Source organism: Panthera pardus, unplaced genomic scaffold (genome assembly GCF_024362965.1).
Source record: "Panthera pardus isolate Hobbes unplaced genomic scaffold, ASM2436296v1 HiC_scaffold_17, whole genome shotgun sequence".
Taxonomy (NCBI): Eukaryota; Metazoa; Chordata; class Mammalia; order Carnivora; family Felidae; genus Panthera; species Panthera pardus.
The window spans coordinates 36,540,535-36,554,544 of NW_026526732.1; the positions used below are offsets into that span (position 1 = coordinate 36,540,535).

A 14,010-nucleotide genomic window follows, 5' to 3' on the forward strand; every position below is an offset into this window, starting at 1 on the left:
AAATCAAAAAAATTCAACTCATAAATTTGCTCAATAAAAATGAAATACTGCCTTCATTTTTTTCTCACCAAAGAATTATGCTGCCTTTGGCTTCAGAACAATGGGAACTCTTCGAATATTTTTTGACAGATAAAAAAAGGAAAAGATTTATGGCAAAGGAAAGCATTTCTGAAAAAGGTGTTCCATATTGCCTTTGTGTATGTGCATAAATTATAAACAGGGCTCAGGGGTGTAGTCACTCTAATAGCTTTTTGCTCTCTTTGAAGAAAATAGAAAATGCTCACTTTGGGGTTACTGCTGTGTTTCCATTAATGAATCTTCTAAGCTTGAATGATTTTAAATAGGATATTTATGTTCCTTGGTTCTAAGGCCAAGAACTTAGAAAACTATGTGTGATTAACGTATCTAAAGTAATAAATTTATGCAGACATTTAATAAAAAATATTGTTAGTAGTAATAATAATAATAAATGTCACAGCTAAAGACTTTAGGGAGGATTCACAGTCAAGGGAAAATAGCCACCAAATCATATGTTCCTGGAGAATTTGATTAGCCTTCTATACTCAGGTTTAATAATGATGTTGAAGCATTGATGAACAAGTCTGCACAAGAGTTGTAATCATGACAGACAAGCACCCTTGCTTCATCTAAATGAATGAACTTGGTGGGGTTTTTTATAACTGCTTGGGAAAAATTAATTGGAGTCCAGTATTTAACAAAGACATGTCTGTAGACTATGACTTTAAAGTAGTAACACTGTTTTACATAATAAGTTATAAAAGTTTCACTACTTTGCACCCTGAATACACTTGCAAAGTTAGCAGCATCTTTGGTCAGAAATGTACTTTTAGATTTGGCTTTTTGTTTCTGGAAATATGTTTAGGTTAATTCATCAGCAAATCTACATTATTTAATAAGACTCTTAAAAAACTCTTCAGTCTCTGAATTTGAAATTATTTACCACTCACTTTTATGTCATTTTTATTATTTAATTACTAAACCCAGCTAGTGTTAAGGCTGACTGTTCATACTGCATGATCATAGTTTATATTTGCACCTGTGTGTGTATCTTCTGAAGGTTGTCTGGCGGGCTTAGCAGTTCTGAAGATTTTTATGAAATATATACTACTTACGGCATGATATCTATAGAAAAGTATCCCATAATAATATGTGTTTTGTCAAATTAAAATAGTGTATTAAATATATATTTAACTCATGGAACAGGAACCGATCTTTCAAGGGTTTCAAAAACATTTAATTCTGTGAGATCGGTCAGATCACAAAGCAATCATTATCGTTACCCTCTGAAAGCCAAGTGTAACCTAGAACCTATTAAGAGTAAGCATTGATTACTGAATAATGATGATTTGTTGCATGCACTAAAGTCTTTTCTAGGGATTTCTACATCAAACATGCTGTCTGTTTGAAGCAGGAACTTTTCAATGCCATTGAGAATTACAAACAGGATATGTTCTCTTTAGCTTTATATCCAACTTTGAAATATATGCCACCTGATTTCATATACACTGCTATGTACGTACCTCTAAAATTGTTCTCGGGAAAGAAGAGGTATCCAGTATATTTAATATGTACTTTGATGACTTGAACTATAATGTGTAGTTTGAAATGTGGTAAGCATTGAACTGCTTCTATACATAATTAATGAGATTGGAAATTTCCTGAAGCCTGGATACATGAAAGTGTCAAGTCAAAAAGGAAAACTCCCTTGCTTTCCAGAAGAAACAACCTGAAGGCTTGCCTTTCCTATTTGAGAATAAGAGTTATCAAATACTGGTCTATAGGGAAGTTTTATCGTACCCAATTGAAATAAGATAAATTAAGACAGTTATAGGGAATTGTTTTACAAAGTTAACTTTCTCTAACACTTTTCTTCAAACTATGTTTTCTACTGGTTTTACTTTAACTTACCATTTTATGAAATGACATTGATATCAGATATGTTAGTTCTCTTTAATTTCCTACTTGGAAGAATTAACAATTAGCAGCCTTTTATCTGTCTCTTTTGGGGAGGAACTTTGGGGGTGGCTGGTTGAGAATCTGGAGCAGATATTTAGATGCAGAACCCGGAGCAAAAGCGCAGGGAGGGGTGCAGAAGCCAGCACAGAAACGCTAAAGAAGGAAGAATTGAAATATAGACATATACCTAATGTTTAAAAAGGAATTTGTAAATTATCCATTGGAAAGATATGAGGTTAGGGGTGCCTGGGTGGCTCAGTTGGTTGAGCGTCCGGCTTCGGCTCAGGTCATGATCTAGCGGTTTATGAGTTTGGTCTGTGAGTTCGAGCCTCGTGTGGGGATCTTTGCTGACGGCTCGGAGCCTGGAGCCTGCTTCGGATTCTCTCTCCCTCTCTCACTGCCCCTCCCCTGCTCACACTCTGTCTTTCTCTCTCTCTCAAAACTAAATAAATATTTAAAAAATATATATGAGGTTAGATTTAGGGGTTCATTTGTTCATTCAGCCACGGTCTCCTCATACTGTGGTGGATGCTTTAAGGCAATTTCCCAAATGTGCCTAATCCTACAAGTCAGCCATACTCCTGACACACAGATTCTTAGCAGGAGGGGCCCTGGATCTGGAAACATTGAGAAATGATGTTTTAGAAGATAAATGTGTTAGATTTTGTCACTGTGCTTATCCCATTTATAATCTATCCTTGTCTCTCTAAGCCTCAGATTTACTATCTGCAAAATGTAAGTTTTCGAGGTTAATAAGGTGAAAATATCTTCAGAGGGTTAATGGAGCTTGTAAGTTGACTAAGGTGTATATACCTTTTTCAGTGCTTATTTTTATTTTTGAGAGAGATGGAAAGAGAGCCCATGTGAGCAGGGGAGGGGCAGAGAGAGGGAGACAGAGAGAATCCCAAGCAGGCTCCGCACTGTCAGTGCAGAGCCCAACATGGGGCTTGATATCATGAACTGTGTGAGACCATGACCTGAGCCAAAATCAAGAGTCAGACTCTCAACCGACTGAGCCACCCAGGAGCCCCAGGTGTATACTTTTTACTGTGTGTATATGGGCTTTGAGAAAGAGGGAAAGTTAGAGGATACAAAGAATTTTTAAATAAGAATAATAAAACAACTTTATCTTTTCAAAGTTCTGTTTCCCAAGTTTATTATCTGGGTTTTATTTTTAAAGAGAATATGAAATATTCCTTGATGTATTTGTTTTTCTTTTCTTGCAAACCACGTATTCCTTTCAAATCTTATATATTAAATCATAAACTGACACTTCTTCAACCCGTTAGACAAAGCATTATTTAACCCAACCCCTTGTGTCCCAGACAAGTGCAATTGACAGGTGCCAAACACAGCACCATGCTCTTGAGTTCAGAAGTGTTTGCTGAGTGAGCCAGCAAACAAATGAATCCCTAAATCTGACCCCATCTCTTTGCATGTACTATTGGCTAAAAATCTTGGTGTCTGACTTTTAAGGACATTTGGAGAAAAAATAGTACCATTCCCTTTGATAATTATTGCTAGGTTTTGTTTTATTTTCATGTGTTAACAAAACCCCTATTCAGGAGGCTTTCTCCTTATCTCGATCCTAAATCCCTTATGCCGTAGTTTAGCGCGCTTCTGTATTTATATATCCAGGTTATTTTTATTCAAAGAAAATAAACACGTTGTCTTTTTGTAGTAATTTTTGGCCAGCACTAATTTTCATCTCTGGGATAATTAGCTGCTTTCAGTAACTTATTTTTTAAATTCATTTAGCAGCAGCAACAGAAGAACCAGAAGTGATTCCAGACCCAGCCAAGCAGACAGACAGAGTGGTGAAAATAGCAGGAATTAGTGCTGGAATTCTGGTGTTCATCCTCCTCCTCCTAGTTGTCATACTCATTGTAAAAAAAAGGTAAGAACTGATTTTGTTCTGTCCCATTAACCTACCGTTTATGTCACTAGCTTTCAAATACTTTTATTTCCTTAAGCTCTTTTAAAATAGAGCAAACAAGAAGATGAATTGAATTTTGACCATGTTGCCAGCATCTGAGTCTATTTCTCCTGCTTGTTAAAGTAAATTCTTATTGGTTCTTTGCAGTTTAATTTTGCACTTAAACCTATCCTTCTTGTCAAGTTAACTTTGAAATTAACGTATGAATTTAAATTTCTCAAATGCAGAGACATTTGAGATAGTCATTTACCTTATATTTTGAAATCTTATTTGCTAAGAATGGGAAAAGTATTTATTATGATACTTGAGTTATGGTCTGAATTATTTTGTACTCTTACTCTGTTTTTCTAAGTGTTGGCTACAAGTAATATATGAGAAGAATCTAAACATTATTTTGTGAAATTGTATATTAAATATTCACTGACTAAATATTTCAGCACTTTAGTATGAAGAGTTTTTTTTTTTTTAATTGAGCATTAGTCTTTTATACAATATCAACCAATATCGCCATCTTCTGGAATTATATGAAGATATTAAGACCTACTGGAATTTAAACTGAGCTCTGTTCGGGAGATTAAAGTATACTCCTGCTGAAAAACATTTCAAAGTATACAGTCTTTACAATTTGACCTTCTTTCCATTCTATAAAATGTCATTGTCTGTAAGGCATTGTCTTAGAAACTGATACAACTCTCATGTCTTTCCAATCATATGTTTCAGATAATACTTCAATTTGGGAGGACTTGTAAACAAGTCTTTACATGCAGAGTACAGTCCTAAAGTAGTTTTGTGTATAGAAGTGTTTGCAATTTATGAATTATATTGAGTATTAAATGATACTGCTTACATTACATTAAATCATAGACTATTCGGATTGCTTTGTACTCAAAATAAATCATTAACAATATAGATAAGACTCATACTACATGTTTAATCGTTCCATCAGAGTTTATTTTAATGTATTGCCTCTTTACAATTATCCCCTGGAGATATATATGTTGGAGAAGACACAGCTGCATTAGAAACATTAGGTATGCATTATAGTGTTTTGTGTTAAATTAGCTCCATACGTGCTTTCCCTAACAGTGCTTTCTCTTTTTGCTGTTGTCTACCTCTGTGGTTGGAGAATACATCATATTTGAGACAGGAATACTTAAGTATTTCAGTAATACAAATTTGCCAATCAAGACCAATAAAATGACTGATTGCAACCTTCAGATCTTATGTCTCTATTTAGTTTAAATTTATATTTGGAGAGTTAACTAAACTCTGCTTCAGGATTGCAACTATTCCAGTCCCTTCGGATCAGAAATGAGAGAGCATGAAATTGGCCTCTGATTATGTCCTCACTCAGTTAGAATTGGGTTAAACTTATTGGTTTTATTTGTTATTATTCAACACTTATTTGTTATTGTAGCCTTCCTTATCCATGGCCCTCTGTTTCATAAATTACAACAACAATAAAAAAAATTGAAACATACATTTCTTAAAGTATACCAAAATAACCTCTAAGCACGATTATACTTGTGTGGGTAAAATGCTCTGACAACTGTCTAAAATTGCATAATGTAACAAATTCTTTTTCTGGTTCATATTTTAAATGGATGGCCTCTCTATTAAAATGCTTAATGTTTGAGTTTTCATAATTATGCATTAATTGATTGTCTTTTGATAGAAAGTATGCCAGGCCTTTTGTTTCTCTTCCTCACCACTACCTTCATGACTAGGAAAAGTACAACTTTATAGATAGACCAAGTTACGTATTTAGATCTATTTCCTTCTGATAAATATCATAACTAAATTACTTGAATCCCTTATCTAAGCAACTTTGTAATGACTTTCACTCATATGTAGTATGTCTCACATGTATCATGTATGATTTAATCACAAATATGTTTCTTACACATACACATAGATTTTATAACAGTATTGCATAGCATCAAAGCTTAATCAATTCTAGTATATAATGTTTCCCTTTTAATACACAAATTTATAACAAAATAATGGAAAAGCAACTATTTTTAGTCTTTTATGATCTTTATTTTTATGGGAAATTAAGTTTCTCAAGACTTTATCCCTCACTGGGAATAATCTACATAGGTATATTTCTCATGTTGAAAAAAAAAAAAGTTCTATGTATTTTTGGGTTTTGTGTAAAGATATGGTTTGGAATTTAATTTAGTAAAATTCTACAGCTGAGGGTATATATAAAGTAAGTTTTTAGGCTAAGAAAAGGGATAGTGCATCTTTCAAAACGCAATGTCATTTTTTTTTAAACGCTGTTGAATTATTTCCAAATGTATGCCATTTTTTCCATTGGTTTTGTATTATATTTTAAATGTGCAGCATGAACACATTATTAATTCCCAACATAAACTTGAAATTATGTTTCAATACAGTAAATGTTTGTGTATGATATCGTGATCACATACATCTACTGTGGAAATATCTTTGTGTATATATAGTGTATGGGGCATATGTATATTCACATAATATATGTATGTACCTCTGTACCATTAAGATATAATCACTTGTTTAGAAATCTAGATGTCACTCTGCATATATTCTATATGAACCTAATAGATATTTACATTTTGTATCTCAAGAAAACTAGTCAAATTAGTGTACAAGTTCTATACACAGCTATTCCATCTATCATGGCTTTTCGATGGTAATGGATAATAGTATGCTTAACTGCATGTTGAAATACACAATCCATTTAATTTAAACTTTTTCTGGCAGCAAGAGAAATATCAGCATGCTATTTTTTTCCAAATTATGTATTTTAAATTTTATTTTCTATTGCTTATCTGTCTAATTGCATGGCAAAAAAATATCTAACAAATGCATGAGCAAATGGAAATGCAAACCAAAAAAAACATGACTTTTATTTTATTTTATTTTATTTTATTTTTTAACGCACATTTTTCTGCTTTATTGAATGTGACAGAGTCACGCTTTTCATTCACCATTGCTTCTCTTTTTCCACTGTCTGTGATTTGCTTGCCAGGAGGAGCTACTATTCTTACTCCTACTACCTGTAAGTAGAAAATGGGTGATATACAACTTTACCTGTGTTAAAGATGCAGTATCCCTTTTCAAAAAAAACAAGAACAAAACAATTTTAACTGTTTGTGATTTGGGTGATATTTTCTGGACTCTAAAACTATAAAGTTTATCCATTAACTTATTTTGTTAATCTTTTTAAAAAGGGATATTGTATTTCTGTATGTTCAGCTACTTTTATTTATAATTTTCCGCTAGTAGTTTTAGACTAAAGCCCAAAACATCATTTATTTACTTAAGTCAAACCTGTATCTTATAAACATGATACCTCATACTGCAAATCAGGTCAGGTCCGACTGTGATAACATCTCTCTCCACATTTCCAGGAATCCAGGATGGGCTATAACTTTCAGAAGACCTTTGATCTGGTCATCTAGGCAAGCAGTATGCTCTTATAAAAACAAATGGATAAAGTAGAAAAGAAAAATCGAGTTCATTTATTATAACTTAAACAGGACAATGATTTTGTAAAACCAAGACCAAAAAGAACCCTGTCATCCTACACAAAATATACCAAAGTGTCCATGTATTTCCTTTTTATCTTCCAAACACTTAGCTCAGCAACTGTACTTAAGTATGGAATGTTAGTTTGAGTGAGGACAGAGAATATTTCACTCTATTTCTCTAGTCACCTTCAGTTTATTACCTTAGATGCGAGGGTATTCATCCAATCCGAAGGAATGATGTCAAAAGTATTCTTGGACATTGCCTGATCGACAGTTGATTCACCAAAAAGGCTTAAGAATTGTGATTAAGTATGTTTGGGGGCATTTATCTGACAGTATTTATTTTACTAGACAAATTTAAGTAAGTTTTACGATAAAATTTTTTAAGCGTCTCAGTGTTTTTTAAGTGACTCTATAACAGAGGTCTGCCAATATTTTAAATATTACAAACGCTTGGCTTCTTATAATCTGCTGAAACAAGCAGGGGTAAACTAACAGTGCTCTTAGCTTATTGTGATGAATCATAATATCCTTGTTAAATCATGTTTGATGAAGCCAAAGGTAATTAACTGTACCATTTCATACAATTATGGAGCACTTTTCCTCTTTTATAGCCCACCCATATATCCACCTGCAGAAGTTTATGCTGTTGGCTGCTTGGATAATGAAAGTCATTTGCACATCTGTCAAACTCAAGTAGTTGTAAAATGAATTGCTTAACTGTCCTGAAGTGCACTATATTTATATTTATACTTATATTTATATTTATATATAAAATGTTGGTTGTTCAGAGGGAGACAAATCATGAAACATAAGAATCAGTAAGTATTTATGAGAATGTCAGTAAGCTTACCATTAACCATTGATGTATCCGTAATGTTAGAATGGAATTGCCTTTTTAGTGGATGGATAACATTTCTGTATGCTAGGCTATATAGTAGGTTATGGTCCTATTATTACTATAATACTTAGGACAATTGGCCGTATCAATCATAATTTGAAAAATGTCACAGATATATGATTTTAAAAACTGCTTAAACATACCTAATCTAAATCTAAACATATCTAATATAAACATACCCAACCTGAATCAGAGATTTTTTAAATAAAAGTAAATAGATAAATTGGAATACAATTTAAAAGAAAACCAGTTGTGATATTTAGCTAACATTCATTGGCATCATCATAGTGACTGTCACTCATGATCAAAACCCTTAACTCTAATGTTATTTTTGTTTTGTAATAACCTGAATTAAAGCCTACCTCACAGGGTTGTTGTGAGGGTTAAGGTATAAAGACCAAGTTGAGAATGCATGGCTGGCAGATATTAACAAAGGTCAAATGCCCCCCATAATTTGTCATCTAACAAAGGCTTGTGAATCTGAAAAGTCTTTCATTGCCATGAAAACTTTTGTTGTGCATTTGACAAATTAATTTTTCTTATTTTTCCTTAATCACAAAATATATATAATTATATGTGTTTTAAACGAAAGCCTCAAAGTTTCAACCTGTCTTTTCTAATTGGTTTGAAGTACCCATCCTCAAATTTTTAACATTATTTTTAATCCACATTTCCAGTTATGTTATTTTTATAAAGTTCAATCTCAAAATTTTTGAGGAATGAATTCATTCTTCTTGCCCAAGAAACAAAGATTGGAAGTTATTTCTTAAATTGTTTTGTTTTTACTGTTTGAAACACTTTTAAGTGGCAAAACGTTTGTGCTATATTCACATTCTTCTTCTCAAATTTGTAACAACTAATGTTTAACTCCTAGAGCCAAGTAGACACTTCTTCATATTATGGTGCACTTTGTAATGTGGAATTAAAAAAAAAAAATGTCAGCAACTGGATATAGTGTGACAGCGTAGGCTTTGAAACCAGATTATTCTTCACTGCTTATTAGATATATAACCGTGGGCAAGTTATTTAACTTGTCTGAATCTCAATAAACTCATCTATACAATTAGAATCAGTGGGTTGATCTGAGAATTAATTGAGTTAACAAATGAAAAGCGCCAAGCATATAACGGTCCTATTTCATCCATTCAGTAAGCATTTATTGAGTGCCTGCTATGTGCCAGAGACTGCTGTACACGTTAGCGGTAATGGTCCTTCCCTCCGTGGAATACACAGTGGGGAAACAATTAAAAGGGCATTTGCACTGATACATGATGAGCGTTGTTATAGTCAGAAAACATGGTGTTATAAAAATAACCTAACAGGGAAACCTAACCTGAGACAGGTTGTATTGAGATCAGAGAAGCCTCCCTGATGCAGTGAGACAGAATAGCTTCTTTCTATTCTATTCTATTCTATTCTATTCTATTCTATTCTATTCTATTCTTTCTATTCTTTCTATTCTATTCTATTCTATTCTATTCTATTCTATTCTATTCTATTCTATTCTATTCTATTCTATTCTATTCTTCTATAGGTAAAAGAATATTATAGGTCAAAGAACAAATACTTTATATGGTGGTCTACAGGTAAGTTTGGAAAGTAAAATCTATAGACCAAAATAGGACCTGCTGATGTTTAATTTTCCCTATCCATGGTTTCAAAAAATTGAACCACTTGAGAAAATCAGGAAATTTAACATAAATATTCAGATTCATGACTTGTCTTTGAAAATAATTTTAAAATCAGAAAATTGGGATCAAATGCCAATAATCACTTAGGCAAGTTGCCCCCTAAATGGCTTTCCAGTTCTCCACAGTCCCCACCCTTCCAGACAGCCCTGGCAGCAGCACTCATTTGTACTACCTGTCTAATATCTGTAAGATTTTGCAGGGTTTCTACCCTATAGCCTAGAAAAAGGACAATAGCTCTTTCAATGAATACGTCAGATATCACTAATAAATGATGGTGGTGGTGGTGGTAGTTCTTGTTATGCTTTTGTCATTGTTGTCTTATTACTAGTACTGTCATTACCATTATTATTACTTCTTTTAAAGAAGTTAACGTCACTTGCATCCTAACGCCTAGTTTATGACCATCTTATTCAGGTGTTGGATCTGTTGTATCCATATATTGGGTGTGTTGGGACATATTCTCCGAGGCCAAGTACTATAATCTGGAGGAGCTCTCAAATTGCTACATTAATTTTGTAAAGGAGAAGCCCTTGAACATAAACACAACCATTAAATGAGCCTTTAAAAAGTATTTGTAGTATATTTCCTCTAGTACAGATACTAATGAGCATCAGAAGAATATGTCCTAGTTAATAACCTAGCTGAGAAAAGGCATTCTTCAGACAACGAAGGAATATTTCCAAGGTACATAAACTGCTGCCATAAATACAATCTGGCTACTACAAGCTTTTAGAGTGCCTTTATTTATATTATATATAAATTGCCTTGTTAATGGGATATAAATGTTTTATATACCTTTAATAGCTTTTTATTGCATGTTTTATGTGTAACATTCACAAAGAACCAGAATGTATTTCACATCCTTGATATATAAGATAAAGATGTCAGTATTTGAGGAGCTCAAAAGTCTAACTCCACTGATTTCTAAATCCCCTAAGTCATTTGCCCTACTGCATTTATAAGGCACATCTTCAGTTAATACCCTGCCATGTGCTTCTAAAACACATCTTTAGGATTTGACCATGGCTATGACTCAAGATTATGATCATCTGTATACTATGTCAACATTGTATTTGCCAAACTTTTCTCAGGGCACTTTTCTTATACAGTGTATAATTTTCCCACATGTATGTGTATTTGCATTAAATGTAGCAGTGGTTAATTCTACAGTTCTCCCGATTAAGTTTGGATTGATGTTATAAATATGCTACTAAATATGTAAATGCTACACGTGTTGCATTTTTACCAAGTAATAAAACAGAGAATGAAGAATGGGATTTCTTTGTCTATTTTAATTGGGGGACTAGAGTAAAATAAACTTAAAAAAATCGTCATGTTATTCCCCAGAAGAACTTCTAAAAGGTGACGAAAGAATTAATTACCCAAGAGGAAAACCAAAACTTGGCTTTATCTTAAATTTTCCTTGAGCAGTTCTACTAAGGAAGTATTTATTTGTGGCTTCAATAAAGCATAGTTATAATTAATGACTATTTTAAGATACAAGAAATGAAAGGTTTCAGTTGGCCGCTTGAATGTTGAAGTATCCAGATGACAATATTACAGCTACCGGCAGATGTTGTTTGACTATTAAACCTAATTCCTGAAGTTAGGAAATTTAGAGATTCCAAACTACATCTTTGTCTACTTATCCCTGGATCCTCCTGAACTACTTGCCACTGGTGTCAACTGGCCTCCAAGCCTCACACTGGGGTTTCCCTTTTGTATTTGCCTTGGCAGCAAGCTTGCTAAAAAACGCAAAGATGTTATGGGCAACACCCGACAGGAGATGACTCACATGGTGAACGCCATGGACCGAAGTTACGCTGATCAGAGCACCCTGCATGCAGAAGACCCGCTTTCCATCACGTTCATGGACCAGCATAATTTCAGTCCAAGGTGTAAGTTCTTCATTACAGTTTTCTTAAGTTTATTTATTTATTTCGAGAGAGACAGAGGGAGCAAGCGGGGGAGGGGCAGCGAGAGAGGGAGAAAGAGATCCCAAGCAGGCTCCGCACTGTCCCCCAACTCACGAACCACGAGATCAAGGCCTGAGCTGAAACCAAGAGTCAGAGGCTTAACCAACTGACCCACCCAGGTGCCCGTCTTCCTTACAATTTTAGTAAATGATTTTGAAGCTCCTTAAATCACTTCGAATTCAACACATCACCTTTTGAATAGTGAGAAAAAGTACAACAGAAATGGAGGAAGCAGCCAGAAGGAGAGAAAGCGATAAAGAATATTCTGGGAAATGTTCAGCTTGGTGAAAATTTTCAGTAATCACTGGCCCTAAAAACATCCCCTCATGTTCCTTGATCTATATTGCCACCAAATTCGTTGCTATAATGCTGTATGAGGCCCTTTGGAATTAATTTTAATCATCATAGGGCCTTCTTGATCAATTTCATTTTTTATTTCACTGTAAGATAAATGATAAAGAAGAGCATAAGTTAACTTTGCTGAAAATATAGATGTACTGTCTCTCTGACCACTTGATTTAGTAATTAATCTAAAAGGATTTGGAAGCATTTTTGTTCCCCAAACTTTTCTACCTATTGTCTCTGTTCGTACTTTATTAGGAAGCTTGAATTCAGCCGTGTAACGGTACAAACCCACTTATGAACCTGGAGAAAGGATTAAATCTATTTCTTACAGTTAACTGAAAAAAAATATTTGGAATGAATCTGAGATCATTATTTCTCTGAGTACCTTGCACTTGATAGATTTAAATGGGTCCCCCTCCCCATTTTATTATCTTTATAATGTCAAGTTGAATCTTCCTGGCTTTTAAAATCGAACAGAATACTGAACTTTAATTACAGCGGCACCTTTCCTGGTGTTTTGAGGTAACCCAAGTTGAAAAAGAGAATTTTACCTTTGCAGGTTACAATAATCAAAGAAAGATGAATAGTTATATTTCTTGAGAAAGCATAAATCCATTTTAAAGGAAAATGTAAAATACAACTTTAGGGCAATATATTCCTTCATGAGCTTTGTTTTCCTACAGTGCCCAATGATCCACTTGTGCCGACTGCTGTGTTAGGTGAGGCCCTAATTCTTTATCATTCTTTCTTGCATGGATCACACATCCTTGCATGAGTTATAGCTTTGTCTACACAGTAATTATCCACAGGGTAGGAAGCAGCTTGATTTTGAAAATTAAGTCCTGATCTTATCAAAGAAAGCAACTGTGGTCAACCCAGTCAGATTTAGTGGATTTCAAATAAGTAAGATGCTTTTTAGAAACTATGTATTTTTAAATTCTTGGTTCTGTTAGATTTGGAGCAAAAGTCCAGTGGTTCTCAATATATGACTGATGTATATATATGCAGGTTAGTAGAAAGGTCCCAAATGCACACATCTCAGGAGCCAGTGCTACCTGAGTAATTAGTTTATATGTAAAAATCTACTTGACGCAGAGATTTTTCTCAATCCCCTTAAGTTTATAGCAACTAAAGAACACATTTCCAAGTGAACATTAAAAATGTGTGCATTCGCTTTAGTTTTGCCTTTATTAAGAATTTATAAATGCAGGTAAAGTTGCTATAATATTCATGTGGAGTTTTGCATTCTATATATGCAGCTTACATGATGTGTTATCCTTCAAGAAATTGAGAATAAGCCAAGGTTTACCACTATACAACATCTAAGACAAGTGATGTTGCTAGTGATGAATAAGGCCTTTGCAAATGTAAAATTAATGTTTAATCAACTGTATATTTAAGAATGGAATGAGTTTCATTTCAATTTGTACTCTGTTCCTTGACTAATTATGCACCCATGATTCATGACCAGCTTGCTTATATGTTAACAATTTCTATATCAGTTTTATCCTAGTGTTTCTAATATTAAAGATTTAACCAAAGAAATATGGAAATTGCCAGATAAATGTATCTTAAAAGCTTCCAATTCTCTCATTCAATATAAAAATTGAAGTTTCTTGCAAGCATAAAACTTTATCTTACGTTTTATGCACGTTTTTATTATCCATGTATT

At 33.7% G+C, this 14,010-nt stretch overlaps 1 protein-coding gene across 12 annotated transcripts in view; it reads left to right on the plus strand.

Annotated features, from left to right (window-relative positions):
• PTPRK (protein tyrosine phosphatase receptor type K) overlaps nt 1–14,010 on the plus strand; it is a 557,535-nt gene that overhangs the window by 510,856 nt on the left and 32,669 nt on the right. For 3 of the 12 annotated variants that reach the window (XM_053904504.1, XM_053904506.1, XM_053904507.1), the window contains exons 14-18: nt 3,736–3,874; nt 4,903–4,944; nt 6,924–6,953; nt 11,755–11,915; nt 13,022–13,057. In XM_053904504.1, the coding sequence (XP_053760479.1) occupies nt 3,736–3,874; nt 4,903–4,944; nt 6,924–6,953; nt 11,755–11,915; nt 13,022–13,057 (408 nt within the window). The remainder of the gene's footprint in view (nt 1–3,735; nt 3,875–4,902; nt 4,945–6,923; nt 6,954–11,754; nt 11,916–13,021; nt 13,058–14,010) is intronic. The other 9 variants (XM_053904511.1, XM_053904508.1, XM_019418306.2 and 6 more) reach the window with 6 other exon arrangements.